The 27500-nt window shown below is 42.5% G+C and overlaps 1 protein-coding gene and 1 long non-coding RNA gene across 2 annotated transcripts in view; one reads left to right on the top strand and one right to left on the bottom strand.

The window, feature by feature from the left end:
* Positions 1-27500, top strand: part of LOC134457439 (copine-5-like) — a 208858-nt gene that overhangs the window by 158170 nt on the left and 23188 nt on the right. The window contains exons 13-14 of the mRNA XM_063209453.1: positions 3229-3282; positions 3784-3845. Of these exons, the coding sequence (XP_063065523.1) occupies positions 3229-3282; positions 3784-3845 (116 nt within the window). The remainder of the gene's footprint in view (positions 1-3228; positions 3283-3783; positions 3846-27500) is intronic.
* LOC134456921 (uncharacterized) overlaps positions 23901-27500 on the bottom strand; it is a 4491-nt gene continuing 891 nt past the window's right edge. The window contains exons 2-6 of the long non-coding RNA XR_010036386.1: positions 27048-27108; positions 26703-26834; positions 26415-26512; positions 25357-25433; positions 23901-24019 (exon numbers count right to left, since the gene is read on the bottom strand). This is a non-coding gene — a long non-coding RNA (uncharacterized LOC134456921). The remainder of the gene's footprint in view (positions 24020-25356; positions 25434-26414; positions 26513-26702; positions 26835-27047; positions 27109-27500) is intronic.

Below are 27500 nucleotides of genomic sequence, written 5' to 3'. Positions count from 1 at the left end.
TGTGCGTGTGAAAGCTTGCAAGACTTTATAGAGTAGTAATGTCAAGTAGGTCAGACCGTCACTGTCAGTATGCATAAATAAAAGGCCCTGATGCATATATAGCCTAGCAGCACACTGGTGGGTTTTTTGCATCATTTCCCCATGCACCACAAGCTAGCAGATTCCTCTTTGGGAGAGGGTAAAAAGGCCACGGGAAGCAGAAGGCATTTAGGAACTTATACTGCAGAGTGTAGCACGAGGACAGAGAGTTGCCTGAGGACAGGGAATCCAGGCCAGTGTTAATTCAACACTCTTCTGAGAATATATGCAGTATAATCCCATTCAGTTTTATTGTTAAATTCAACTCTTTGAGTGTTGAATTGAAGTAACACTGTATTACTGTAATACTGCAGAGTCATATCATGTATGCTCTACTCTAAACAGTGTTACATTAAACTCATAGTGGTGAATTGACACTAAACCAGTATGGACCCACAGTAGTGCTGAATTAACACTGCATTTCTAACTATGTAGCATGAGAGAAGTGAGTTTCCTGAGGACACTGATCTTACAGTAATTTCTAGACCGGGGTGCATTTCTCGAAACCATAGTTGCTAACTACATTAGCAACTTTGTTGTTTGCAATGCAATTTCCCATTGACAACTACCAAACTTGCTAACTGGCTAACAACTACGCTTTCGTGAAACACCCCAGATGTCTTGGTTGGAATTTCCAATCAGAAATGTTCCACTTAAAATCATGTCCCTCTCTGTTCTAGCGAGGAAATCTAGCGATTCTCTTCTGTGCCGAAATTGACTGTTGAAAATGTTTCAAATCTATTTAACTGAGTATGAGAGAGGGCATAAGCTCCACACAGGACATAAGCTCCAATAATATTCTTTATTGCTTAACATACGACATCTTTTCGATCCACTAGTGCGATCTACCTCACTGAGTAGAAAGGAACCATGATATCCATTCTCAAGAATCAAGAGCTTTTTATTGTCATTGACAAATAAATTTGACAACGAAATTGCGTTTTGAGTACACTGTACACATACTCAGGTACGCTGTGTCTAGTACTTACAGAGTACAGTCATTAACAGGACACTGAGGATCAAGTGGCCTGGCTATGCAGCAGAGACAGAGTAGATCGAGAGAGTAGAAGTCCCACCATGCATTCCCTCTAACTGTGCTCTCAACACAACTCATCCCACTACAGTAATTGCTTCATCTACGTAGCCTACTTTAGGGATTTAATTGAGTGAATTGTGCGAAAACAAATAATACAGTACGTGGCTAAGGCGTCTCTGGCTGAACTGTGCTGTGCTATGCTGCGCTGCGCTGCGCTGTGCTATGATGCGCTGTGCTTTGCTGTGCTGCGCTGTGCGGTGTTTAAAAGATGGTTGGCACGCTTCAGCAGCGCTGCGCACTTAATCAAATATGAATGAATGAGAACTCAGCTGCAGTGATGAGGATGAGCCACTTTGAGGACAGCACAGCACACACGGTACATTTCAAAGAGCTAAATGCAATACTTTCAGAGTAGGACCAACTGCAGCAGTGTTAAGTTTGACTCTCTCTAAGCAGTGAATGAACACAGTAAAATATGAATGAAAACCGCAGCGATGCAATCAGGACGAGGAGTATAAAGTAAGAAGCCATTCTGAGATCCGCACAGCATGCAGAAGTGGTTGTCCCTTCTCACCTAGCTCACATTCCTACTTGAAGAATGACATTAGCATAGAGAATCTAACATTCCTATTATACGGTACATTGAGAATGGAAGAACAGTAAGCACTCAGAGCTATGGAATCCTATGGCTGTAATATAATTTAAGACTCTTCAGATCTTTCTGTCTTGTATTTGTGGAGTTAGAAACTGAAATGTCAAAATTCGCCCTATCCCGCAAAGGCAAAAGGCCAACATTGAATGACTTGTTCCTTTTGTCACTACCAACAACTCCACAAAATGTCATAAAAATCTGTAACTTTATGAGTTATCCTGCTGACAGACAGACAAACAAACAAACAAAGAGACAAACTAACGCGACTGAAAACACAACCTCCTTGGCCGAGGTAAAAAATGACACAGTCTCCTAAAGTGCACTGAGAGTTGCAGAAGCATAAAGAGCTCCTTATATCAGCGACAAAAACGGCAATATAGAAGTTACCTTGCTCCATCGTGATACTATAATATCAATAATACATCTATATCCAATAGGTCTACTCTTACATGCAGTATTACATCAATAGCCAATAAGTCTACCCTGTCATAGGCCTACATATACTATATTCAATAGTTCTACTCTGACAATAATTGATTACTAATAGGACTGGGGGGATGGAAACATCACATGCTGTATGCAGGGATAAAAGATTTATTTGACTGAGACGACTGGAATCCTGTCAACTACAGTTTGTTGTGTTTTCTTTTGTGAGATTAAAACGACTCATCAACAGATGTACCACAGGGGATTAGGCCTGTGAATTAGCTATATGTGTGCCTAGCAGAGCCAGGATAGCGTTGGGCTGGGTGGCAGTTTCCACCCTTGCCCTTTCTCTCTGCTGATACTGCAAAGCCACCTGCATTAGTTAACATTCACAAGGACAGAACTCTCTGTGAACTGCATCATGATGGGGCCCGGCAGGCAAGACAACTCCGCTGTCTCTTAATCATGCACTTTGACTCAATTTTCTTTCACACCAATAAACGTAATGCCTGCCTATTCCATTCCCTGCAGTAGCCTACAATTAAAAGTTGTATTGTAATCAATATTTATATGCTACAATAAAGTTATAGTAGTAGTATAATACATTAATATGATGATGATGATGATAATATTGTTCTGATTAACTTTGCTCTGATTAACTTGTCTTCAACATGCATTCAGTAGCATCAAATAGCATATTGATGACAGAAGTCTGTGATATATCAAACCTTTAAAGGTGAGCTGTGATACAAGCAGTGCATTGCTGTACTGATATATGCATTTGCATTATGCATCGTCATTTTTTATTCATCTTTTTAAACGAGAGGCACATTGCAGGACACTTCAGATCCCTCATGTAAACCACTTGGGTTTGCCTTTCTTTGCCTTTGAAGGTAAAAAAATAAATAAAATAAAACGAATGCCATGTCCTTGACTGAAGAGGGAGATGAAAGTAATGCAGAGATGGCTTTATACCGGTTTGAATTGGCTGTGTGATGTCATTGTGTTTGACATTTGTCATTTGTTTTCGCTCAAGGTGGTCAACGCCAAGAAGAAACTCAAGAAGCGACGCTACATCAACTCAGGGACGGTGAGTCCTTTGCACCTACCCCTGTCACGCACGTACACACCGTAATCTTCAAACCAGTCACTCTCCGTAGCACTTTATTAGTGTTTTTCTGTGTTATTTATGGCCTACCACAGACCACCAATGACGAACGCACTTGTGCCGGCATTGTCAGGCTGTTCATTGCAAAGCACGTTTGCAGCTAGAGGCCCCCGTCAACACACACACACACACAAACAAATTTGGCAAAATAATTAAATCTCGAGTGGGGCAATTTATCACATTCGCTGCTCTCTTCTACACAGATTGAGGCTCTGCCGCTTATGTGATTAAAATATCAATACGGTCGGCTAGTAGGAAAACGGCTCCTTGCCGTCCCAGAACAGTGCACGCACGGCTGCACTCTTAAACTGTGTGAGAGTGATGGCTTTCCTTTTTACTTCTGCTGCATGTGTAGATAAATTTCAGCTGTTTAATATCACTGTTCACGGCCTGCACACTGTCCTGTCCTGTCCTGTGCCGTAGGTGACTTTGCTGGCCTTCTCCGTGGAGTCGGAGCATACGTTCCTGGACTACATCAAAGCGGGGTGAGTCAAGGGCTGCGTCTCATTTCCTGTTTAACTTAAGCCTTGATTCACACATTTTATTACCTATAGACCCCCGGTAATTCCGAAAAATTAAGGACAATGTCCGAGTTCTTAGTCCTGTGCGAATGCGCCGTGTCCGTGATTTGTGAAGTAATAATTCTGTCGCGAATAACCTACTGTATTGCGGCTAAACACAGATGTCCTGTGGTATGTCCCATGTCCACATGGCGCTGTTTGCACCCCCTTATAATGTCTGTGAATTGAGTAAAATACAGACTTTTGCTTATCCCATCCGAATACGGCACGAAAAACCACAGAGGTCCGGGGGTAAAGAGTATCGGGCTTAAGAGTCCAAAAATACGCTTTTGCTTATCCCATCCGAATACGGCACGAAAAACCATAGAGGTCCGGGGGTAAAGAGTATCGGGCTTAAGAGTCCAAAAATACGTTTTTGCACACCTCTTCAGTTGGACAGGTGCGTAGGATATTATCCCAGTGGGGTTGTCATTCAAGTGTAAAGAAATCCTGCACACTGTCCATTCCACCAACAAACTTTAATACAACGTGCCGGTCATCCGACCTTCTTCAAGGATTTCTTTTGCACATTCGTCTCAAAAACATTTTGATTGACAGAACTGGCAAAGTCACATGAAAATTGGAAATAAAGTCTGCCCACCAAGCTCCCGTTGCTCTTAATTTAATATAGTGGCGTTGTGGGCAGCATGCCCTTCATCAGACATTCTGCCGACTTTATTTTTCAATTTTCATGTGTCGTATTTCTTCCTATTCACACTTCACTTACAGTTCACTTCATGTTTCATCTTCCACTCTGGTTGGTGGGGATATGCCACCCTCACTCCAATTTTATGGGGAAGTTTAAAGGGATTTTGAGCACTTCCCCAGGCTCTCGAAAGTATTGTGCACTAAACTTTCGCATGCATCCCCAAAAGTGAGTGTTAGGGGCAAAAGGGAGTTGAAGTAGTAGTACCGGGACAGGGCCAAGGTGTTTCTCGCTTGTCAAACATGTCCACAAGACAGTTGGGGATTTTGTCAATGTCATGCTCTTGTTTTTTGTTTGTTGATGTTGTTTTTGTTGTGCTAATGAATGAGGAGACTTGCAACAACTGGAGCAGGAAAACAAAGAAATGAGCAAACAAACTAACACACACACACACACACACACACACACACACACACACACACACACACACACACACACACACACACACACACACACACACACACACACACACACACACACACACACACACACCAAGGTACATGCACACCACAAATGTGTGCGAGCAGGTCATACACACTCACAAATGGAGACAATAAAGCATGCACGCATGAACGCACATACACGCACGCACGCACACACACACACACACACACGGACAACAAAACTGTAAATGATGCAGGTGCAAGACTTTGCAGCTCATTAGGGTGGTCCAAAACCACAGGGTGCCCTAGAAAGAAAAGTACGCTTTACACAAGTTTGTTTCCGAGCCCATGGAAAGACTAATTGGCAATGAATATGCCTAACCCCCAGCTGAGGTGTGCTTGGCTTTCAGGGTGGGTAACGGTTGCAACTTGGTTAACATGAAACAAGAGAGGTTGCGCATTGCATACACCATCACATTACATTGCATTTGCCAGACGACTTTCAAAAGAGGACATAATCATAGGCAACATCACTTTTGAATTGCACTTTTTATTGGTCTTACACCGAAGAAGGCTTTTGTTTATGTCCCATGTATGGTCAATAAAAAAGTGTTATACAATGTTCAACCTCTCTTGTTTGATTTTGATGATTTGGGCCAACTCCCCTACTGTAGCCTGCTCCCACTGTAGCTACACTTCACACATGTTTATTTTCAAGCCCGTAGTTGGCAATGAATATGCTTTCTCTCCAGATGAAGGGTGCTTGGATATCCCTTTCATTGTAGGGCAATGGTGACCCTGGAGGAAAGGGCTTAGAGTATTGGGTCTCATCGAGTATGTATACACTGGAATGAGTTGCTGTTTTGAGATCAGAGCTGTTTTGCTGACTTTCTCATTTTCTTATGAGCAGTCAGTCACTTTCTGTTATGCACAGTAGGATAATTCTTTTTTTTTTTTTATGCACAGCAGGGCGCTTGCTTTTTTTTAAGTGCGAGAGGAGACTGCCCGTTATCTCTTGTGCACCACACACTTTGACGGTTTGTAATGAGCCAGGCATGAAAGTTTCTTGGAATAAGGTACAAGTGAGGAACAGTTGAAAAGATCACATAAAATCGATGAGTTCAGACGTTTTATTAAGGTTGTCCAATTCAACGTCTATCACATCATAATTTAAATGTTTCTACCATATCAGGTTGGAGAATAGACTGACCAAGTTGATCAAAATAATGACGAAAAAATGTTGTTGTTCTGCCAATGTATTGTCAAATCAACTGCATTCCATGAGGACACATATTTTTGGTTGCCAATAAGCTTTTATAACACTGTAATAAGCATGTAATCATATTGCAGTCTCGTTGCTCAGTCCTCAGGTACATAGCAGTAGTCCCCAAGATTGAGGAGCAGCAGGCCTGTCAGCTTTGAGTGCTAAGTCCACAGGGTAATAAACACTTTATCACACGGACACTCTCGAAACTTAAAGTGACACTTGAAACTCGAAATAACACTCTTTGGAGATGAACAGATGCAGGATGACAGCGATGAATCATCAGAGACACCAGAACTTCTGAGATTCTCAAGCTCAATATTCATGCAATGGCACAGAGCTACCAGAATGCCTGAGCATAGCTTTCATAGAGTGTGCACGGTGACAAGACTTCTAATGAGCAAATGAAAAGACAGTCATTTATCAAATAGAATTGGGAATCTACACATCATCCCTCAGCTTGCAGGTGCATCACAGTGGGACAAACATCACTGAAAAGAAGAGGTTGGAGCACACTGCAGCTTAGTTTTTACGTTTTTATTATGTGCAAAGACCCTACTAACATAGAGCGACTCTGAAGAAGGTGTAGCAACACCGAAATATTAGTCGGGTGCACATAATAAAAACTTAAAAACTAAGCAGCAGTGTGGTCCAGCCCCTACTTTTCAGTAATTTATCCAGGTCAGGGTAGTTATAGGAACTCATTTGTAGTAGGAGGTGGGTTAGGTGTGATCTCCTACTGGTTTGAATTGGGTCTGGAATGCACCAATAGGCTAGTACAACATCACTGGCTCCTACTAGCATTTAGATGCAATGAGATGCAATTAGCATCTGGATTTTTCAAGGTGGCTCTGGTTTGTTAGTTCATGTCCTGTGTTGCAGAGATTAAAAGGTAGACACAGTATAATTTTGCACACCTATAGACAGGCAATATAGCATTGCCATTATGGCATGGCGTATAATCCTCTAGTACAGAGAGTCAGGCAGCCAAGAGTCAGGCAGACTCAGCAGAGTCATGCAGCCAACTCAAACAGACACAAAGAGGTATAAATAATTTGTGTACATTCTCATTAGCCCATTAATCTCCATCACACATTTGATAGCTATAGTGTGATCCAAGTGTATGCTATTGCAATAATGAGCTGTGCCGTTGCCAAGCAAGCCTAATGCATACGATATTGCGCCGTCCCAACTTCAACTAATGAAGTAATACTGATGATCTGGCTCGGCATTACTAATACAAAGGGTGTCTCAAGGGTCAGCAGTCCATGATTGTGGGAGCTGGAGGAAGATTTATGAGACAGAAGTTCCCTCAACTGTAGCATTAAAAGAGAATGAGGTGAGGATTAATGCAATACCCCTGCTGCTGCTGCAGATGCTGAAGATTAATGTAGATTAATGTAGTCATGCAGTTAGCTTGCTTAGCCTATGTGCACACAGTACAATTGGCAGCGTAAATTAGAAATTACAAGGATAGGACCAACGAGAATAGTGTTACATTCGACACTCTTAGCCGACACAGAAAAGTTTGCACTGTTAATTCGGCACTCAAAGCTAGAGTAGGACCAACTAAAAGAGTGTTTGACTGTCTAATTGTTGCTTCAACACTATAAAATGTACTGTTTCCAGGGTCCAGCTCCAGGCTACTCTTACGTGTTGAGTGTTGAGTGTTGAGTGTTGAGGAAAGTCCACAACCAATATTATCCTGCCAAATAAAATCCTGTTATGGAGGTGTGAGTGTAAACCTAGTGTGAGCACTGCTGTTAGTATCTATTACATTGAGTAATAGGAGTTTCTCACGTGTTCCCTGCTTCCTTATTCGGCCCGACAAAAGCCTGACCTTTCCATCTCGAAAGGCTACATTCTGTTACATTTTTCGATTGAGCCAACCTCGGCAGGCACTGACATTTGTAACTGGCTATTTTATCACTCCCCATGTGTGGACCATGGTAATCTGGCATACAGGGCATTTTCCTGGTGGACCGACAGTCCTCAGGGGCCGATGCTGTTGCGTTTGTTGTTGTTTCCTGTTTTGTTTGTTTTTTTCCCTTAGAGACTGGCCCAGCATTCAGAAGGGGTAGCCCATTGGTCCATTTCACAGTAATACAGACAAAGGACTGAGCCACAATATCGTATAAAAGTTAATAGAAATAATATCATGGATAAGCAGATGGCCAGTGAGAGGGGCTGGTCTATGTCAAAAATGCCCGGTTTGAATTTTATGCCCAGGCCAGCCCTGCTCGCGCTGTTGTTTCTTTCGCATTTCTCAAACTCTCATTTGTTGTGGGGGAGGGTGAAAAAACAAAAAAAAATCCAGCCACTCAAGGCTTTTAGGTGTTGTATTTTTTCATGACACACTGAGAGCACTCAGTCAAATGGCAGACAGAATCAACCACCCCGTTCTCTTCAAGCATGAATTTGTATCAATCAGGAGAGAGCACGTCTTGCATCACACTGTCCATCACATGGCAGTGCAGTGGAATGGCTTTGGATATTCGAGACATATTTGAATCTTAGACACGCAAGCAGGCACGCAGGCACGCAGGCACGGAGGCAAGCAGGCACACTCTCTCTCTCTCTCTCTCTCTCTCTCTCTCTCTCTCTCTCTCTCTCTCTCTCTCTCTCTCTCTCTCTCTTCCACTTTGGTTTGTTCCCAGAGGTGTTGAACAGACTGTCTCGTGCTGACAAGCACAAACAGTGAATTGCTCTCCCCCTTTTTTCAAATGACTCCTTAGGGGACATTTCTGTTTTAAGCAGGGGGGACTCCATGTGGATGAGGAGAGAGATGCTGAGCACGGGCCTTTTTTTCTTTTGGGCATTATTTCTTTTCTGTTTTTTTCCCCATCCTGAAACCACCCTCGCCTATCAAGCCTTTTTATGTGAATAAAAATATTTTTTAATGAAGAGAGATGTGTTAAAAAATATATTAAAAAGCAGGAAAAAGTCAATCCACGCTATTGTATTCTGAAAAAACAGAACAAAAAAAGGAAAGAAATTAGCATAGTGTTAAAGTAAATTCAGACGTTCAATTTTTGAGGATAATCCTTTTAACAGTGTTCAAGAAAGTAATGTTGTGAGCCAGGCACGTGCACAGCATAGTTGCCCACGGTGCCCGGGCAATGGCCCTTTTGCCCACATTGGCTGATATTGCCCTTCCAAGGGAGGGGAAAATAATAATTATAATTTCATATTTCAATATCATTTGATTTCTTTATAATTCATAATTTTGATTGAAGTTTTGTACAATAAAGACTTAGGCCTAAGTCAGTCATACAAATTCATCAGACCCGTCGAGAATGGGCACGAGCGATGTGAGGTAGGCCTAGCTACGCAACAACTCCGGTGGGGAGGGAGAATGGCACGCGACAGGCGCTTGAGCGCCTATAAGAGACACGAAAGATTTTGAAGATGCCTGGGTGTCGGCTAGAGCCCTACACACAGTCTACATATTAGGGTACAAAATATGCTCACAATCAACCTCTCTAATACAATGTTGAGTTTAGAACTTTTAGTTATCATACATCTGACAGCCAGCCAGCGCCACGTTTAGGTAGCAAAACAACCCGACAGCCAGCTGTAGATATGCCTCGGAAAAATAGGCTAAGATTTCATGTTTCAACTGATTTGCTTTGCAATTCGTATTTTTGATTGAAGCTTCCTAAATTAAGTTTAAGTTTTCAAATTCAGATTCACCTGCACCTCGAGAGATAGGCAAAGGTAGGGGCAGCATGCGCGTTGCGGGGGCACGCGCAGCTCTACATGGGAGGGAGGGGGGGAGCAACCATGCATCCGACCAGGGCAGAGACGCAAAATATGTCGAAGATGTCGTGGGAGTAGAGCGACTGCCCTGACGGCCTGAGGTGAGCTGGAAACATAGCAGACTACACAGTATTAAAACTACATGATCACAATTAATGTATCTTAAAGTCGATCTCGAGTTTAGGACGTTTAGTGATTCTAAATAATCTGACAGCCGGTGTGCCACGTTCAGATATTGGGGGAAAACGACAGTCAGCTAGCTTGCAGTCAACGTTTTACATGGCTCAGGTTGTTTTGTGGAAGGCTAACACAACTAAGAAACATGCAGATGACATGTCGTTTTATCAAGCAAGAGAGAACTTAAGGGGGTAGGCTAGCTAAAGGAAGCACATCTCTGCAGAGTTGGCTGCGAAAAAAATGAACAGGTGCAGGTGAGGCAGAGAATCTTTTTCAGGATTGTAGAGGTTTGATCTTGGTGAGACCGCTAGGAAAGTGCTTTTTCTTGCGCTGATATAGGCCTATTCTCCGACCCAAAGATACTGTTTCCACTGTCAATGTCCATGTAATTGAAATAAATCCACTCCACATGATAACTGATGTTTACTGTTCTTCTCAAGACATAGGCCTACAAAATGTGCATGAACTAACTAAAATATCTGTAATGAAAATAAAAGGTTATAAAGTCTGCGAGAAGCTCGGAGCTTCAAAGCAACAGATAAGAACTGGTCGCTCCCACGGTTCTTTGCGATCTGAAATGAAAGCCGGCTCGTCAATTCTTAAAGCGACAGTACACATTTTTAATATAGGCTACAAAAGACCCAACAAATGACCTAAACCTGTGAATTCTTATTGTTTTAGCTTTCCTATATAATATTCATCATTTTAATCATGGAATATGCCTATTAATGAAATTTCAAATTCAAATTAAATGATCTTTTTAACCATTTTAAACTATTTCTATTTATTATAACTTAAAGTCTACTTTGGCTGCTACAAGGATTATAAAGATGACAGTGGGTTAATTGATTAAGCATCCTCATATTTAGCCTATTAATTTACTCATCATTTCATTTAATTTAAGATGAGGATGACTCAGAGCCACAGACCTCTGCACATAGGGCAGGTAGGCATAAGACTGATCATCTCTGTGACTGATACAGGTTTAAAAACTATCAAGGCTTTTTCTCATAATTTCATTTAATTTAGGGGCAGCCACATACCACACATGAGGAAATGTGGATCAGGAGACATTTAGGGCAGGTGGGCATAAGGCTGATCATCTCTGATATGATTAATAGGTAGGCCTACATGTTTAAAAACTAGCATGTTATATCATATGGTACGCATATTCAAGATACTATACAATAAAATAATATTAATAATTATGACAATAATATACTACTTCTTCTACTACTACTAAAAATAATAATACCCATGGTGCAGTTTCCTAAAAATTCTGAAGGCCGCTCATTGTTGATGGGTTTTTTTTTTTTGGGGGGGGGGGTTGCCCTTTCTTCAGGTTAGAGCAACTGCCCTTTGAGATTCCTGTGCACGTCCCTGTTGTGAGCCTTTGCTTTGCTGAGTCTGTCTGTATACTTCTGTATTAGTGCAGAGTGTAGCCTAGAGAAGGCTGTTTGGGCCTGATTACCCCAAAGCTCCATCCCACACTCTGTCCAATTTGGATCTGTTAGTGTCCCATCACTTAATTTGGGTTCTGTCAGGATACTATGGATGGCCCACAAATGGATTTCTTAGCTTGTGTGTGTGTGTGTGCGTGTGCGTGTGCGTGTGCGTGTGCGTGTGTATGTGTGTGTGATGCCAGTGGATAACGTCTAAGATGTAGATCTTTGAAACCATGGTAACAGCAAAACAGAATGTTCAAAAACACATTCTCTTTCTTTTCATCATTCAACAATTTCACATTCCAGACAACAGCTTGGAACAATACCATATCTCATACCTGTATGTGTCCACAACCATGAATCATAGGGACAGTAGAGTATCTCTGTATGTGTTCACAACCATGAAGCATAGCATAGAAGAAACAGCAGAGTATAGTATCTCTGTATGTGTCCACAACCATGAAGCATAGAGACAGTAGAATATCTCTGTATGTGTCCACAACCATGATATTAACCCATTGATGCCTAAAGCACCTGCAAAAAAGGCTGCTGAATGTCTAAGCCCTTTTTTTAGTTAAGTTGCCCTCAGCCTATAAAACCCAAAATATCTCAGCCTCTGAAGCACATAAAAACATGCAATAAGTTGCATTTAAAAGCTAAGACCCTCATCTTGCATTAGAATGTGTTCATTCAGCTCTTACATACCAAGATTTGTATTAAAATTGTCTCAAATCTCATGAGCCTGAATGTTGTGTTACTGTATGCAGCTCCAGGCGCCAGGGCCAATGTTGCTCACACAGTCGAGTATCTCATACCTGGAAGTCTCCACTATCATGAAGCATGGAAACAGGGGCAGACACCTGCTGCGAGCGAGGTTAGGCGTCTGTCTCAAGTGTTGTTCTCTGCTGGAGCTTGTCAGCCTGATCCACAAGTGCCGACCTCATTCCTCCAGGGCAGCTGTGTGATCTGACAGACTTGAAGGATTGCCCTTTTTCATAGCCGGCAATATGGCAGGTCAGGCCAGATTGCTCCCTCCGCTTTAAGGATTCCTCACAAAGCCTCTTACATTAGCTTATAAGAAAAGAAAAATCATTGCACCCAGTGAAGGCCATATCTTTTCAAGGGATTGGATTCTGCTTTTTTGCACGCACGCACGCACATACGCACGCACGCACGCACACACACACACACACACACACACACACACACACACACACACACACACACACACACACACACACACACACACACACACACACACACACACACACACACACACACACACACACACACACACCGCAGACTCGATTTGTTTGAAGTCCTTGCTTTCATGCATTTCAAAGTATGTGAGAGTGATTTCTGGTTGTTAAATTCGGAAAGGCACGTATACAGTTCCAAAGTCTCATTTCTGGAGGATAATGTAATACCATTTAAAAAGCTTGCTCAATAATGTTTTAATGACGCCATTAAACAAAGAATGTCTGGTGCCATGATTAATATGGACAGTTAGTTTTCCAAACTATTCATTCCTTTCAAGTAAAAATGTGTCTTCGAATTCATCATGAAGGAAAAAACAAAAAAGCCGTCATCTGCGCCTTGACTTTTGAGCCGTGTCATGCTTGATGTGTCCGTTCACAGTAGTGATCACTCAAAGTAACAAAAGAGACACACAAGGCTTGGGTAGAAAAGTGAAAGTGAAAAGTGAAAGTCCAACTGGGAAACTCCAAATCCCATTGTCATTGTGACACAGCACTCCACAAAATTGCATTTATGCCTCACCCATGCAAGGGGGCAGCCCCCAATGCGGCAGGATGGTACCATGCTCAGGGTACCTCATGGAGGAGGATAGAGGAGGGCACTGGTTAATTATCCCCCCCACCAACCTGGTGGATTGGGAGTTGAACCTGCGACCTTTGGGCTACAAGTTTGACACCCTAACCGCTTACCCATGACTGCCCACAAAGACATAAAAGCTACTGGAGCTACTGGAGACATTGAAAATAGACTAGGTCCGAAACGTCTGTTGCTCCAGTTTAGTTTACAGACATCTTTTGCAACTTTTCGGCTACAATATACAGTAAACTTTTCCACCCACGCCTCGTGTGCGCCTCCTTTTTTGTTACTTTGAGTCTTCGAATTAATCGACATGGCCAATATGAAGTGATGTAGCAAGTCTCTCTGCAAGTTCATTAATAAAAACAATGAAACAAAAGCACAAAGCTCATTAAGGTAATGAATGAAAGCATTATGCACCCGATTGTCCTGTGCGTTCTAGCCAATCTCTTGCCAGAAATACAGACATAGGCTGCTGTTGTTAAATGTTCTTGTTTTTAATGGTGCTGTCAACATTGGATAGAGAGAGAGAGAGAGAGAAAGAGAGAGAGAGAGAGAGAGAGAGAGAGAGAGAGAGAGAGAGAGAGAGAGAGAGAGAGAGAGAGAGAGAGAGAGAGAGAGAGAGAATAAGGGATACAAAAAAACACCAATTTCCAGGAAGTATTGCAAAAGTGCAAGTTTCAATGCAGGTCTTAGCAAGACCTACTGTACTTCATCATGAGACAAGAGGAGACCTCAGATCATTATAATGTATGATATCCGGGCCGGCAGTCCCTAAGGAGCTCATGCACTTTTATGGGGCTGTTTAAATGTTCATATCACTCAATCATGTAGCATAACCTGACATCTTGAATTATAAATAGCATAGTCATTAAACAGAAACAGCCATGTCCTTACAGTGGGAGTGGAGGATGGCAGAGGAGAGGAATAGTTGAGAAGGAGAGAGAGAGAGAGACAGAGACAGATACAAATACAGAGATACAGAGTCAGCGGCAGGAATGGAAGGGAACAGGACCGGCCAGAGAAGGGGATCTGATTTTGCAAATACAGTATGAAATGTATTATGCCAATAAAGCACATATGATGTTTGAAGTGAAGAAAGGTAGAAAGTGAGAAAGCGTGTCCGGAAAGGGTGAAATGGGAAGCTTGCTGATGTGTAGATGTGAGTCGGTTAATGTAACCAGACCACACTCCACAATCCAGACTGGCATCATGTAAAGGCGTATGCAAGTGCATTCCGCATTAAGCTGTGACACCTTTGCAAGTTAAGCTGTGGTCCTCAAAGCCACAGAAAAGCACTTTTGTCACTTGGTGCCGACGAATTTCTGTGTCGGCAAATTGCTGTTGCCATGGCGTAGTTCTGTTGCCAAACTCAAAGATGCTCTTCCTTGCCCTGACCAAAACCATGCCTAACCCTAACCTGTCAGTAAAGCCATGTTTCTGATGCTTTACATTCACCAAGATCAAGCAAGCAAGGGAAATAGCAAATTTGTTACAAAATTGTGCCCAGACCAAAACCATCCCTGTAACTAACGTGTCACGGGGTGTTGTGGAGCACCAGTCAACATGCAGAGAAGTCATGCAGAAATGTTATAGACGGTTCAAATCGGCATGTTGTCTTACTTACTTTTATGATATTTAGCAGAAAAGCCGCAATCTCGAGTGTGATTCTTTTTTTTGTGGGTAAGCATCACAGACAGATGTTTCGGCCTAAGCCTTCAGCATCTTACAAAATGTTTTTTTAAAGACCAGTCATGACAACAGCTAATTGCCACGAAAGCAGTGGGCAAAAAGGTATATAGCCTACATGTAATCATAAAGACCTTGTTTAAAAAAACAGTTTAGAGTTGAGAGCACTTTCTGGAGAAAAAAAAGCAAAAAAAGTTGCATAATCACGCATTCGAATTTTGAGATGTGACGTTCCTGTGATGTTTGATACCAGGCTCTATTAGAGCTGTCAAATGTTTGAGTACAATTCTGAGAAAGACTCAAGGGGAGGAGGGGAAAAAAGTCCTCATTCGTAAAATCAGTGTGTGCTTCCACTGTGTGAGGGGCCCTGAGGAGACGCAGACAGAAGGAGACAGAATGGGAATGAGGAGAGACTTTGATAGGATGACAGAAAAAAGAGAGACAGAATTAAAGGAAAATACGGAGATAAGAGTGTGAAGGAGAGGCGAGGACGGAGGAGGAGGAGAAAAGCGATGGATGCAGACTGCAACGAAGAAATGACAGATGGAGTGAGAGGGTGGGGAAATATAGAGAAAGAAAATTTGAGGAGAGATTATAAAGAGAGATAAAATATGAAGATAAAGGGATGAGATACATTTTTTTATATATATATAGGCTATATAAAATATTTTTTTAAAAGTTGTACAGAGAACAGAAACAAACAGAAAGAGGCAAGTTTGGCAGCAGTTTTGGAAAACGAAATGAAATAAAATACAAAGGAAATGCAAGAGGAAATGTGGTTAAAAGGTTGTGGACAAAGAATGAATAAGAATGCAATCCTCAGAGAGAGAGGCCATTTGTGTGCACATGTGTTTGTGTGTGTGATAATAAAGAGAGAGAGAGAGAGAGAGAGAGAGAGAGAGAGAGAGAGAGAGAGAGAGAGAGAGAGAGATAGAAAGAGAGGGTTCTTTATTGTATACAGTTTTTCTTGCTTGAGTGGAGCTGCCCTCTTTGGGCTTATGAATAAACCATGAAATGTGTGTGTGCGTGTGCGTGTGCTTGTGCTTGCGTTTGGACATGCATGCGACTTCTGTGTGTCTGTGTATGTGGGAGTGTGCGTGTCTGTGCATGTGTGTCAGCAAACCACACACAGAGTTTTATGTGAGGCCATGGCAAGTGGACACTGATTAGGAGCCCAGTGGTATAGTATAGTGTGACACCGCTTTGTAATTACGCCTAGCCCACTCGTCTTACACTGCACCACTAACCAGAGGCGGGTCTTGTCACCCGGCTAGACAGGCAGCCGCTTGGGGCCTCTCCAAGCTCCTATATGGTGAATAACAGCTCACACTTTACTACAGTAGTGGCAATTTTGTTTCAAATGTTCATTCCTTGGCATTTTCGCTTGGGGCCCCACTTGACCATACTGTAGAATTGCCTCTGCCACTAGCTACGCATGCATGGGGATGTCATCCCATTGGAAGGGTGAGTAGGCTAGTCAGCCAATGAATCACTACACAAGCATGGGGGTGCCATCCCATTGGACGGGCGGGTAGGCTAGTCAGCCAATGAATCACTACACATGCATGGGGGTGCCATCCCATTAGAAGGGTGAGTAGGCTAGTCAGCCAATGAATCACTACACATGCATGGGGATGTCATCCCATAGGACGGGCGAGGCTAGTCAGCCAATGCAACTCACTGAGTAGGAAACAAGAGATTTGCAGAAGGGATGTATTGTGTGCGTAATGTATGTGTATCAGTGATCAGGGTGTGTGTGAACGTGTGCGTGTAATGTGTGTGTGTACTTTGTATGTACGTATGTGAGAGAGTGTGTTTGTGTGTGTGCCTGAGAGAGGGAGAGAGACTGTGTGTGTGTGTGTGTGTGTGTGTGTGTGTGTGTGTGTGTGTGTGTGTGTGTGTGTGTGTGTGTGTGTGTGTGTGTGTGTGTGTGTGTGTGTGTGTGTGTGTGTTTGTTTGTGTGCTTGTTTGTGTGTTTGTTTGTGTGTGTGGGTGTGTTTGTGTGTGTGGGTGTGTGTGTGTGTGGGTGTGCTTGTGTGTGTGTGTGCGTGCGTGTGTGCGTGCATGTATTTGAGGCAGTACTTTGTGTGTGTATGTGTGTGTGTACATCACTTCACTACTTCCCTGCGCTGTGTCGATTAAATCACCGCTCCCCCACTGGCTATTTTCTGCCTTTGCTGTGACAGATTTCAGCTCACAGCAAAAGGATTTTCTACTTTAATATGTTCTGACCTTCTACTGGCTATTTTGTGGGTGGTCCGGAGGACAAGTGTATGTGAGTGTGTGTGTGTGTGTGTGTGTGTGTGTGTGTGTGTGTGTGTGTGTGTGTGTGTGTGTGTGTGTGTGTGTGTGTGTGTTTGTGTGTGTGTGTGTGTGTGTGTGTGTGTGTGTGTGTGTGTGTATGTGTGAGAGAGAGACAGAGACAGAGACAGAGAGAGAGCAAGAAAATGTACGTACATTACATTCCTGTGTGTGTATGAGGCATGTAACGTTGAATATGTGTCTGTGTGTGTGTGTGCGTGCGTGCGAGCGTGCACGCGTGTATTTGTGTATGTGTTTGTGTGTGTGTCTGACCGACCATTTAGCAGGTTATTTGCCGCCCTGCCTGCTTGCCTTGCCATCAGTGGGCATTTCCGCTACTGTTCACCTCCTGCCCTGCCGCTGTCTGTAGCGGTGTCACCGGCTGTGTCAAGAAGATGCGATATGAATACCAACTCAACTCGCTTCCCTCACTCTTTCTGCCTTGCACACACAAACTTACACACAAGCTCTCTCTCTCTCTCTCTGTCGCTCTGTCTCTCTCCCTCTCTCTCTCCCTCTCTCTCTTTCTCGCTCTCTCTCTCTCTGTCGTCCTGTCTCTCTCCCTCCCTCTCTCCCTCTCTCCCTCTCTTTTTCTCTCTGTCTCTCTCTGTCTCTATCTCTCTCTCTCTCTCTCTCTCTCTCTCTCTCTCTCTCTCTCTCTCTCTCTCTCTCTCTCTCTCTCTCTCTCTCTCTCTCTCTCTCTCTCTCTCCTCACTACAGTCACCTGTTTATGCCAGTCTGACGGCTTGTGTAGAAACAAAATTGGGGGGTCTGTCATGTCCCATTAAGTGAGAGCTAAGTTCAGCCCGACTCCCCATCTGATGTCAAGGGCACCTTTCACCATCACACACGTACGGGGTGGGTGTGGCGACCTGCAATTCAGGGAGACTCTGCAAATATGATTGGCCCAATTAGGGAGTAATGTGTGAGGGAGAGGAAAGAGGGGGGTACAATTACTGAGATGGGTGTGTGAGTGGGATGTGTTTTTGGGGGGGCTGAGTGACCTAGATTGGGTGCGTTCAGAGAAGTTGTGTGTGTGTGTGTGTGTGTGTGTGTGTGTGTGTGTGTGTGTGTGTGTGTGTGTGTGTGTGTGTGTGTGTGTGTGTGTGTGTGTGTGTGTGCACGTGCGCACGTGTGTGTGGGCGTGCGTGCCTGCCTTCCTGCATGTACAGTATCTATTGCGGTATAGATGAGGTTCATATATTCAGACAGGCTGGTAGGGGTAGAATAGAAAAATGTCTCCCTTTGTCTCTCACTGACCAAGTCATAGTAAGTCCAGTCTCAAACTTAGGAATACACTCTCTGGTATGTGAGACATGTGCCCATCTAGTGAGAAGCTACAGTGAAAGCCTATTCACTCAGTACAGACAGAGTATCGTATTGGGATGTAGGGAATGAGGCAAGCAAAAAGCAACACATTCTTCACATTTGCACTTCTAAACATTTAACATGTCTGAAAAAAAGAAAAAAAGAGTGTGCTCTGTCAATTACTTGAAGAAAAAAATCAGGCGGTCTTCAGAAAGTCCATGAGAAAATTCAGTTCTAAGACCTTGAGAATTTTTACTACGTTGTATGTAGGGTTGCCAACCGTCCCGATTTGTCCGGGACGTACCGAATTTTAGGTGTATTTTATTTGCCCCGTGAAGAACGGCTCCCGTCCCGCATTTCAATGAGTCTTGACGTTTTTTTTTTATTTTTTATTTTTTATTTTTTACGGAATGCTTATGAAGCATTTCGTCCAATGATATACTGGTGATATGTGACACATTCTGATTTAGAAATTTTGATAGGCTACCTACTGTGCACCAAAATGAAAATGTTTACATTTTGTCCAATAATCAGAGCAGCTGGCATTTGATGACATTCTGATCAGGCAGCTGATTGGCTACGCCAATTTACGTGTGTGTGTTGCTATGGGAGACGGTAGTAGCAGAGATGTTTTGGTAGTGGTGAAGTGTATTCAAGCAGTTGGTTCAGGCCTAAAACTATAAACACAATACCATTTTACAATAATTAATTTCACAAAATCCTGAAATTAGTAAGATTGCGGTCTGGATAAGAAACCATCATGATTTCTGTCATGGGTAGGTTGAAAAAACCTTTTCAATACATTAAAATGCAGGAAATTGCATCTAAAAAACACAATTTTTTCTGGGGGAGGGCCCCCAAACCCCCCCTCCGACAAATGTCCCTCTTTTCAGGATCAGGGAGTTGGCAACCCTACGTTGTATGGTCAATAAAAATATGCTAACACGTAAATATTTCAGTGGAATTAGATAAAGCACACACTGTTTGTCCCTTCTTGTGATTTCTGGGAAGATCAGACCAAGTGTTATGACCAATTTTGACAGAAATGTAAGAAATATCAAAGGGAGGGTGTACATTTTTTCCCCTCTGACTGTGAAGACACCAAGTTCAAGAGAAGTTCAACACACCAAGACGGCACTTAAACTGCTGCAGTGAACACAATGGAGCAATGTACTGCAGAACAGAGCCACAACACTCCCTGTACACTGAAACAAATTATTTGTTGGCGGAACATAAAAAAATTATGGAAAGTATTTCCATCCAATTTGATTATGCTACCTAAGCAAGAAATGTTTTTGTTGAGTCACATTAAGGTCAATATGTTGGATCAACATAACATGTAAGTGTAACTGTGACCTAAGTACAAGGGGTACAGCCAACATAACTTTTAAAGGTTATTTCAACCTTAATAGAAAGGGTTAATCCATCATAACTTTTACATGTTGCTCCAACATATTTGGTTTAGGTCTGGATGAACCAACTTCATGGGGTAGTTACAGCAGTATTTACATTGATAGACTCAACAAAGCAACATCTTGCTATGGTAGCATAATCAAATTGGATGGAAATACTTTCCATAATATATTTATGTTCCCACAACAAAATATTGTTTGGATTGTTCAACACATCTAATTAACTGTATTAAGACAATACTTGTCAAGCCACATGAACATCAAACATAATAAAAGTCAATCATTAAATCAATATACCTTAATTAATTAAACATTCATTGTTGTCCTTATCAGTTCAGATCAAACTAGAAAACACCTCAAGGCACACGCATCTACCAATATGCATGTCAGCCAAGTTCGTCAGTTGTAAGTTGGTTCCAGTTGAGCCTATAAGACCAACTACAATAAAGTTACACGCGATAAAGTTGAAGAATTAGTTGCCTTTATTTCTTCATTGCACATGTAATGATCAAAGCAAGATACAAAATGAGGGTACCTCTTCAAGTGCAAATGAAAAAAATTAATTTCTCTAAAAACTCTTAAAAAAAGGTACACTGTGCAGGAAACGGTCAAAAAAGGTACTGCAACTATGCTGCTCATTGAAACTGGGCTGCCTATTGCCAAATTTGATCTTTTCATGAAAGTTTGCTAAGTAATAAACAAATATTTTATAGTATGGCCCAAATACAGTCATTTTTGCAGCTAAAAATGGCAATTTCTTGACATTCAAAATGGACAAGATCCCAGTTTCATGAATGAAAAGTGCAATTTTTCCCAGTCATAATGAATACTAAGAATATGATGGTGGTTAGGGTGCATCAGTTGCCCCCTATGAAAAGATATTGCCTTGGCCCAATAGTAAAAATGTTCTACACCCAGTAAAAACACACTGTGTAAAATATTTTGAAATTTAGATGAAGTCTACCGGGGCCACCAGCCCCATGAAAATAGAAAATAATGGTGATAGTCAGAATCTTGGAATAGAAATGGACATTTTGCTGCATAAAGCTACCCAATAAAAACATATTGTCTCAGCTGTGTGATAAAAATGTTCTATGCACAGTAAAATCACTCTGTGTAAAATATGTTGAAATTTAGATGAATTCTACCGGGGCCACCAGACTCATGAAAATACAAAATAATGGTGATGGTGATGGGCAACCTGGATTCCAAAGCTATAGTCCAGTGCCACATATTCCAAATGACATACCTAGTTTTACCTTTCCAGTTAGGGCAATGGGGCACCTAAGTCACGCCCTTCTACTTCCGATCCATGGGGCTGGAGCTCTCAAAATTTTGAATGAGAGTTAATGGAGCGAGTCAAGCTAAATCCTCATCCCGTTTGGCATGTGCTCCGGATTTCACATATGATGACAGTGAATTTGAAAGGTTTGGATTTGCGTCGTAAGACCACTCATTTTCGACACGCAAGAAACGTTATTTTAGCTTTTGTGCAAAACTATGTTAGAGACTACACGTGCGCCTCGCATATCTGACGTGAACCGAGGCACAGCCAACCCTACCACTGCACTGCGGCTTAAGTGGCTGCACGTCGGACATGCGACGTCTGTTGTGTAGTCCAAATAATTGTATATTTTTGCACACACACAACTCAAAAATCGCTTGCCAAGTGAAGTCAACAAGCACACCATTGGTTGTTATTAATTCTGAGGCACAGCATATGTATGATCGACGGGGAAATGCGAGGTGGGTCGGAAAATAGCTTTGATCAGTCCATTACAGCCCAGTCAAAAGTTTTTGCGTTGCCAGCCCCATAAGCCGCCCGGAAGGGGTGGAGACTTAGGTGCCCCATTGGACAGGTAAAACCAGGTAATTTGAAATCTGTGGCACTGGATTGTGTTATTTTTCGATAACGGACGGGTTGGTCTATAACAGACCGCTGTCAATAGCAACAAGACTTTTCACTGCTAAAGCGACTTTTCAACAAGACTCTAATCAGCTGTTGTGATAGACTAGGCTACACCTGTTGTCCTGGCTACCTAGCTGTTGCCTAGTGGTTACCACAACGGCACTGTTTTGTTTTGCGCACAACAATCTTAACATTAAATAGGCCTAAAGAAATGTCCCCGCCATGTGTGAATCCGCTCCGCGTCGGGGTCTAAAGATTCTCTCTGTCGTGCTGCTATTCCACGGTAGCGACCTTCTCGCCGAACGTTAACCCTTACGTGTTTCAGCTGTGGGCCTACAACTCATGGAGGAACATCTGTACTAAAGCTGTGAATGTTCCTTGGAATGCCTAGGCTACAAGGCAGTCAATACAACTGTATTGAAGAGTGCCATTACTCCACAGCACACAAGTGAACACTGCACACTGCACACAACAAAATTGCATTTATGCCTCACCCGTGCAAGGGGGCAGCCCTCAGTGGCGCCCCATGGGGAGCAGTGCGGTGGGACGGTACCATGCTCAGGGTACCTCAGTCATGGAGGAGGATGGGGGAGAGCACTGGTTGATTACTCCCCCCACCAACCTGACGGGTCGGGAGTCGAACCGACCTGGCGGGTCGGGAGTCGAACCGGCAACCTCTGGGATGCAAGTCTGACGCCCTAACCGCTCACCCATGACTGCCCACTTAAGTACAGGTTTTGGGAAGCCACTCTTTCCAACATCACATACAGTTGTATTGTATGTACTCTATTGAACTACTGCAGGGATTTCTTGAAAAAACATAAGTCATTCCAAGGAGCATTCACAGCTTTAGTACAGATGTTCCACCAGGTATTAACAGCTACCTGTACAATCCTAGGCCCACAGGTGAAGCACACAAAAGTCATACAACTTCGCAATCTCTTGCTTGATACTGGCAGTGGGTCAGCTGGTTCATTACGGTATATTGGCTATATTTGGAATATGTGGCACTGGACTTTGGAATCCAGGTTGCCCATCACTATCACCATTGTTTTGTATTTTCATGGGCCTGGTGGACCCAGTAGAATTAATCTAAATTTCAACACATTTTCCACAGAGTGATTTTACTGTGCATAGAATTTTTTTTATCACACAGCTGAGGCAATATGTTTTTATTGGATAGCTTTATGCAACAAAATGTCCATTTCTATTCAGGCTGGATTGGGCGATAAATAGGGCCCGGGCACTTTCGGTTTTAAGGGGGCCCCCTCATTATTATTAGTGCCGGAGAACTGACTCACCGGTGGGCCCCGCACCCTCATGGGCCCCTATTTTCAGTAATGTAAAAAATAAAACAATGGGGGCCCACGAGGGTACGGGGCTCACCGGGAAATGCCCGCCATGCCAGATGGCCAGTCCAGCCCTGTTTCTATTCAAGATTTTGACTCTCACCATTATTTTCTATTTTCATGGGGCTGGTGGCCCCGGTAGACTTCATCCAAATTTCAAAATATTTTACACAGTGTGTTTTTACTGGGTGTAGAACATTTTTACTATAGGGCCAAGGCCATATCTTTTCATAGGGGGCAACTGATGCACCCTAATGGTGGTGCTAAGAATTCATGAAAAAGGTAACATTAGTGAATGGGTAGCATGAATTCTGGAAATAAACAACTAAGAATCTTGCACAGTGTACATTTAAAAGCAGTGCAAAAACTGATGAAACAGACGGTTAGAATGAAACAGAAATTTGAAAGTGTACTTCCATTCTGGAAGGTAACAGAGATTAAGAGCATAAACCAAAACAATCACTGCAATGGCCACAGGTACGTTACCAATGTCGTTGCGGACTCTCTGCCGATCACACGCACACGAAGACAATACGTTTCAGCTGGACCGTCCAGATCAACATCCTGGAAAACAGTAAACAAAACCCATGATTGAAGCCGTAAGCGGTATTTGTGGGCGCAAGTTTGGGGCATTTCTGTCCACCCTAACACACCCAGAGATGGGAAAAGTAGTATAGTAGTATATTTAGTATAGTTTATGAAAGGTATGAGGAGGATGTTGACTTGTGTGCCCTCACACTGCCTGTTTAGGCAATTGAATGTGAGATCAAACTGATGTTCAATTACCTCTCTTCGTTTTTGGTGTGGCTATGACCCCATTCTGGAGTATGTTTCTCAACAGCATCATTGGTAACTACAGTAAAAACTTTGCTTGCATGCAATTTCCCATTGGCAAAATACCAAGTCGCTAACTAACAACGGTGCTTTTGAGAAACAGGGTCATGATCTTTTCACGAGTGTTGGTGAGAAACTTTACACATACAGCTAAGTATACAGTGTGCAAAATTGTTACAATACATTAAATTACACTTAGCTGACGCTTTCATGTATTCAAAGCGACTTACATTTATTACTTTTCAGGGTATTGGTTACAGGCCCTGGCGCAATGTGGGGTTAGGTGCCTTGCCTTAGGCACTTTAGCCATGGATGGAGATGTAGTGACAGGTCAGGGGAGATTCAAACCTGCAACCAATAGATTGAAAAACCAACTCTCTAACCACTAGGCCACGGCTGCCCCACCAGCACAATTATTAGTATTTTGAACATATTGGCCCTTTTAGGCACATTGTCAACCAAAAATTGCATGAGAGAGAAAGATATGTCAAACCCCACCCATCCAATGCAAAAGAGTCTGCTCAAAGTTTGGTCTCCTAAGGGGGAGTTGTCTAAGGTGAAACTATGAGAAAACTATTACCCTACAGCACGATCGTATTCCAGAACTAAAACCTATATTGAGTTTAAGTTTTCTTCTAAGATAACTTCTGCTGCTTCAGTAATGCGGCCTTCGCAATGTGCCACAGCAAGTGCAACACCCTCATGGGTAGATAGAGACCTGCAGAGATCTACAAATCAGAGATGACTGGTGTTGGATTGAACGTGAAATTTGGCAAAGGGTTTGTGATGATGTGAGGGTGCTTTAGCAAAGCTGGAATTGGGCAGATTCGTGTTTGCAAAGAACACATAACTGAGGCCAAGATGGCACATCAATGCAAGAAGGTTTGGTGTGTCCTCCAGCAGTGTCCAGAACGTGGATGAGATGCCAGGAGACATGTCAGGTAGCACAGGATGGAGGAGCCCACCAGAGCCCAACAAAATGAGCCTCGCAGGCCACTGATGTGTGCGATCTCCCTATGCCACCTAATAACGAAAAAGACAGATCTAGCTGCCGAGTTGTAACATACCACTTTGTCTGGCTCTTCATTCAGGTAGACCGTCAGCTCCTCAGCATGCACTCCCTGTTCACATCAATGTTGTCAGTCTGCGTATGAGGGCCGGTCAATGTATGCCAGGAAACAAACATGCAGGAAAAACATTTTAACCAACAGGAAGAATAAACGCAGTACAGGTACAACCACATTAAACAAAGGACACATCTCATTTATCTAGTAGCGTAGTGTATCGTTGGTACTGGCAGTGAAGTGGTACAGTACGTCACTGTTTGATATGGCATGGTGCAGCTCTGACACTTTTCCATTAGCCCCAAGTACTCGGTACCATTTCAGCACTCAGCCCTGGTTCCAAACGTACTGAAGTGATGCCAAAATGTGACGTCTGACCTTAAAAAGGTACACTGTGCAGGAAATGGTCAAAAAAGGTACTGCAACTACGCTGCTAATTGAAACTGGGCTGCCTATTGCCAAATTTGACCTTTTCATGAAAGCTTACCAAGTAATAAACTAATATTTTCTAGTATGGCCCAAATACAGTCATTTCTGCAGCTAAAAATGACTATTTCTGGAAATTCAAAATGGCGGACCATGGAGAAGATCCCCCTTTTCATGTATGAAAATAGCAATTTTTCCGTCATAATGAATACTTAGAATTTGATGGTGGTGGTAAGTATTCATGAAAAAGGTAACATCAGTGAATGGGTAGCATGAATTCCGGAAATAAACAGCTAAAACTCGTACACAGTGTACCTTTAATTCCCCTGAACATTTCATGGGAATCGCAAGCCAGACAGACATGAGAATCAAATAAAAAAATAAAATAATAATAAAACCGAGCAGCAACCACATCAACTGACCTGCAAAAAAACTGTTATATCATTGCCCAGGACTGCTGTGTGTAAAGCCAGCTGTAGTTAGAACTGAGGTGAAGACAATGAGTTCAAAACTGGCTGAAGGATTGAAATTAGTGGGAGAAATGCAATATGATCCAAGACACCCTACTTCTCCCCATTACATTAGATCTTGAAATTTTAGCATTACTGTGATGCATGGCAGTGTGCATGTTTTACCTGAGTCATGGGCACCAGGATCCTCTGTGTCTTCCTTGCATGAGAAGCTCCTTTCTTGCTGAAGACCCGGAGCAGTGTTGTTGAAAGACCATCCAGCTCTGAGAAGAAATTCAACAGCAAACCAACTGTCATGATCCTCTTGAACTTGGCACTTAACTTGAAACAGGGCACAAAACACATACCTACAAAATACTTGTAACTTAAGACTTGTGACAAAGGTTACAAAAAGGCCTGATGGTCTTACTAAAATGAGGAAATAAACACACAAAAAATCAACAAATAACTTACCTCGCACATGTTAAAAAGAGCAAGCCATCTGGATTTAAAAACTGCAATCGTGGGGGCATCACAAATTACTTCATGCCTTCAATGAGCAAAGGTCTTGGTCAGTTGAGCTGAGGACCCAAACGTCTTGAATTTCTGTTGTGACCAGAAAGACAGATAAACTAATATAGGTGAAGGAGACAGCTATGCAGAGAAAAATGTAAAATAATTACAACAGATTTTACACACACACACACACACACACACACACACACACCAGAGATTAATACACACACACACACACACACACACACACACACACAAGCTAATAGTCATAGATTAGATACTACACAAGAACCTTTGAATCACCTTTTTCAGGGGCACCTTGTGAGAGGTAGCTGAGGTGAGGACCCTACAAACATCTTGAATGCTGAGGAATTAATATAAGTGAAAGAGACAGTTATGCAGAGAACAAAAACCCAAATAATAGTAACATATTCTACAAAGAAATTCAGTAAATTATTAATTACAAAAAATAACAAATTAACAGTATTTATATTTGCAACAATATGCATTTCTACCTCACTCAAGGTACAGTATATATTGAATGTAAATGCACTGGAATATCCTAAAGTGATCATTGATACAAAAAACTTGCTATGTCCTTTTTACACAACAAATGTAGAAGATCGAGTTTGAGGGAATGAGGGACAGAAGGGCGTTTGCATGTGTGTTTCACTAGATACTACTGGGATTTACTTTCAACTATTTCAAAGGTCATAGCCAATTAGGCCTACATACATTGGTAAGTGACCCACGACA

The sequence above is a fragment of the Engraulis encrasicolus genome, chromosome 10, assembly GCF_034702125.1.
Source record: "Engraulis encrasicolus isolate BLACKSEA-1 chromosome 10, IST_EnEncr_1.0, whole genome shotgun sequence".
Classification (NCBI taxonomy): domain Eukaryota; kingdom Metazoa; phylum Chordata; class Actinopteri; order Clupeiformes; family Engraulidae; genus Engraulis; species Engraulis encrasicolus.
The sequence above is the reverse complement of the archived record's forward strand: the minus strand, read 5'-3'. Positions and strand labels throughout refer to the sequence as shown.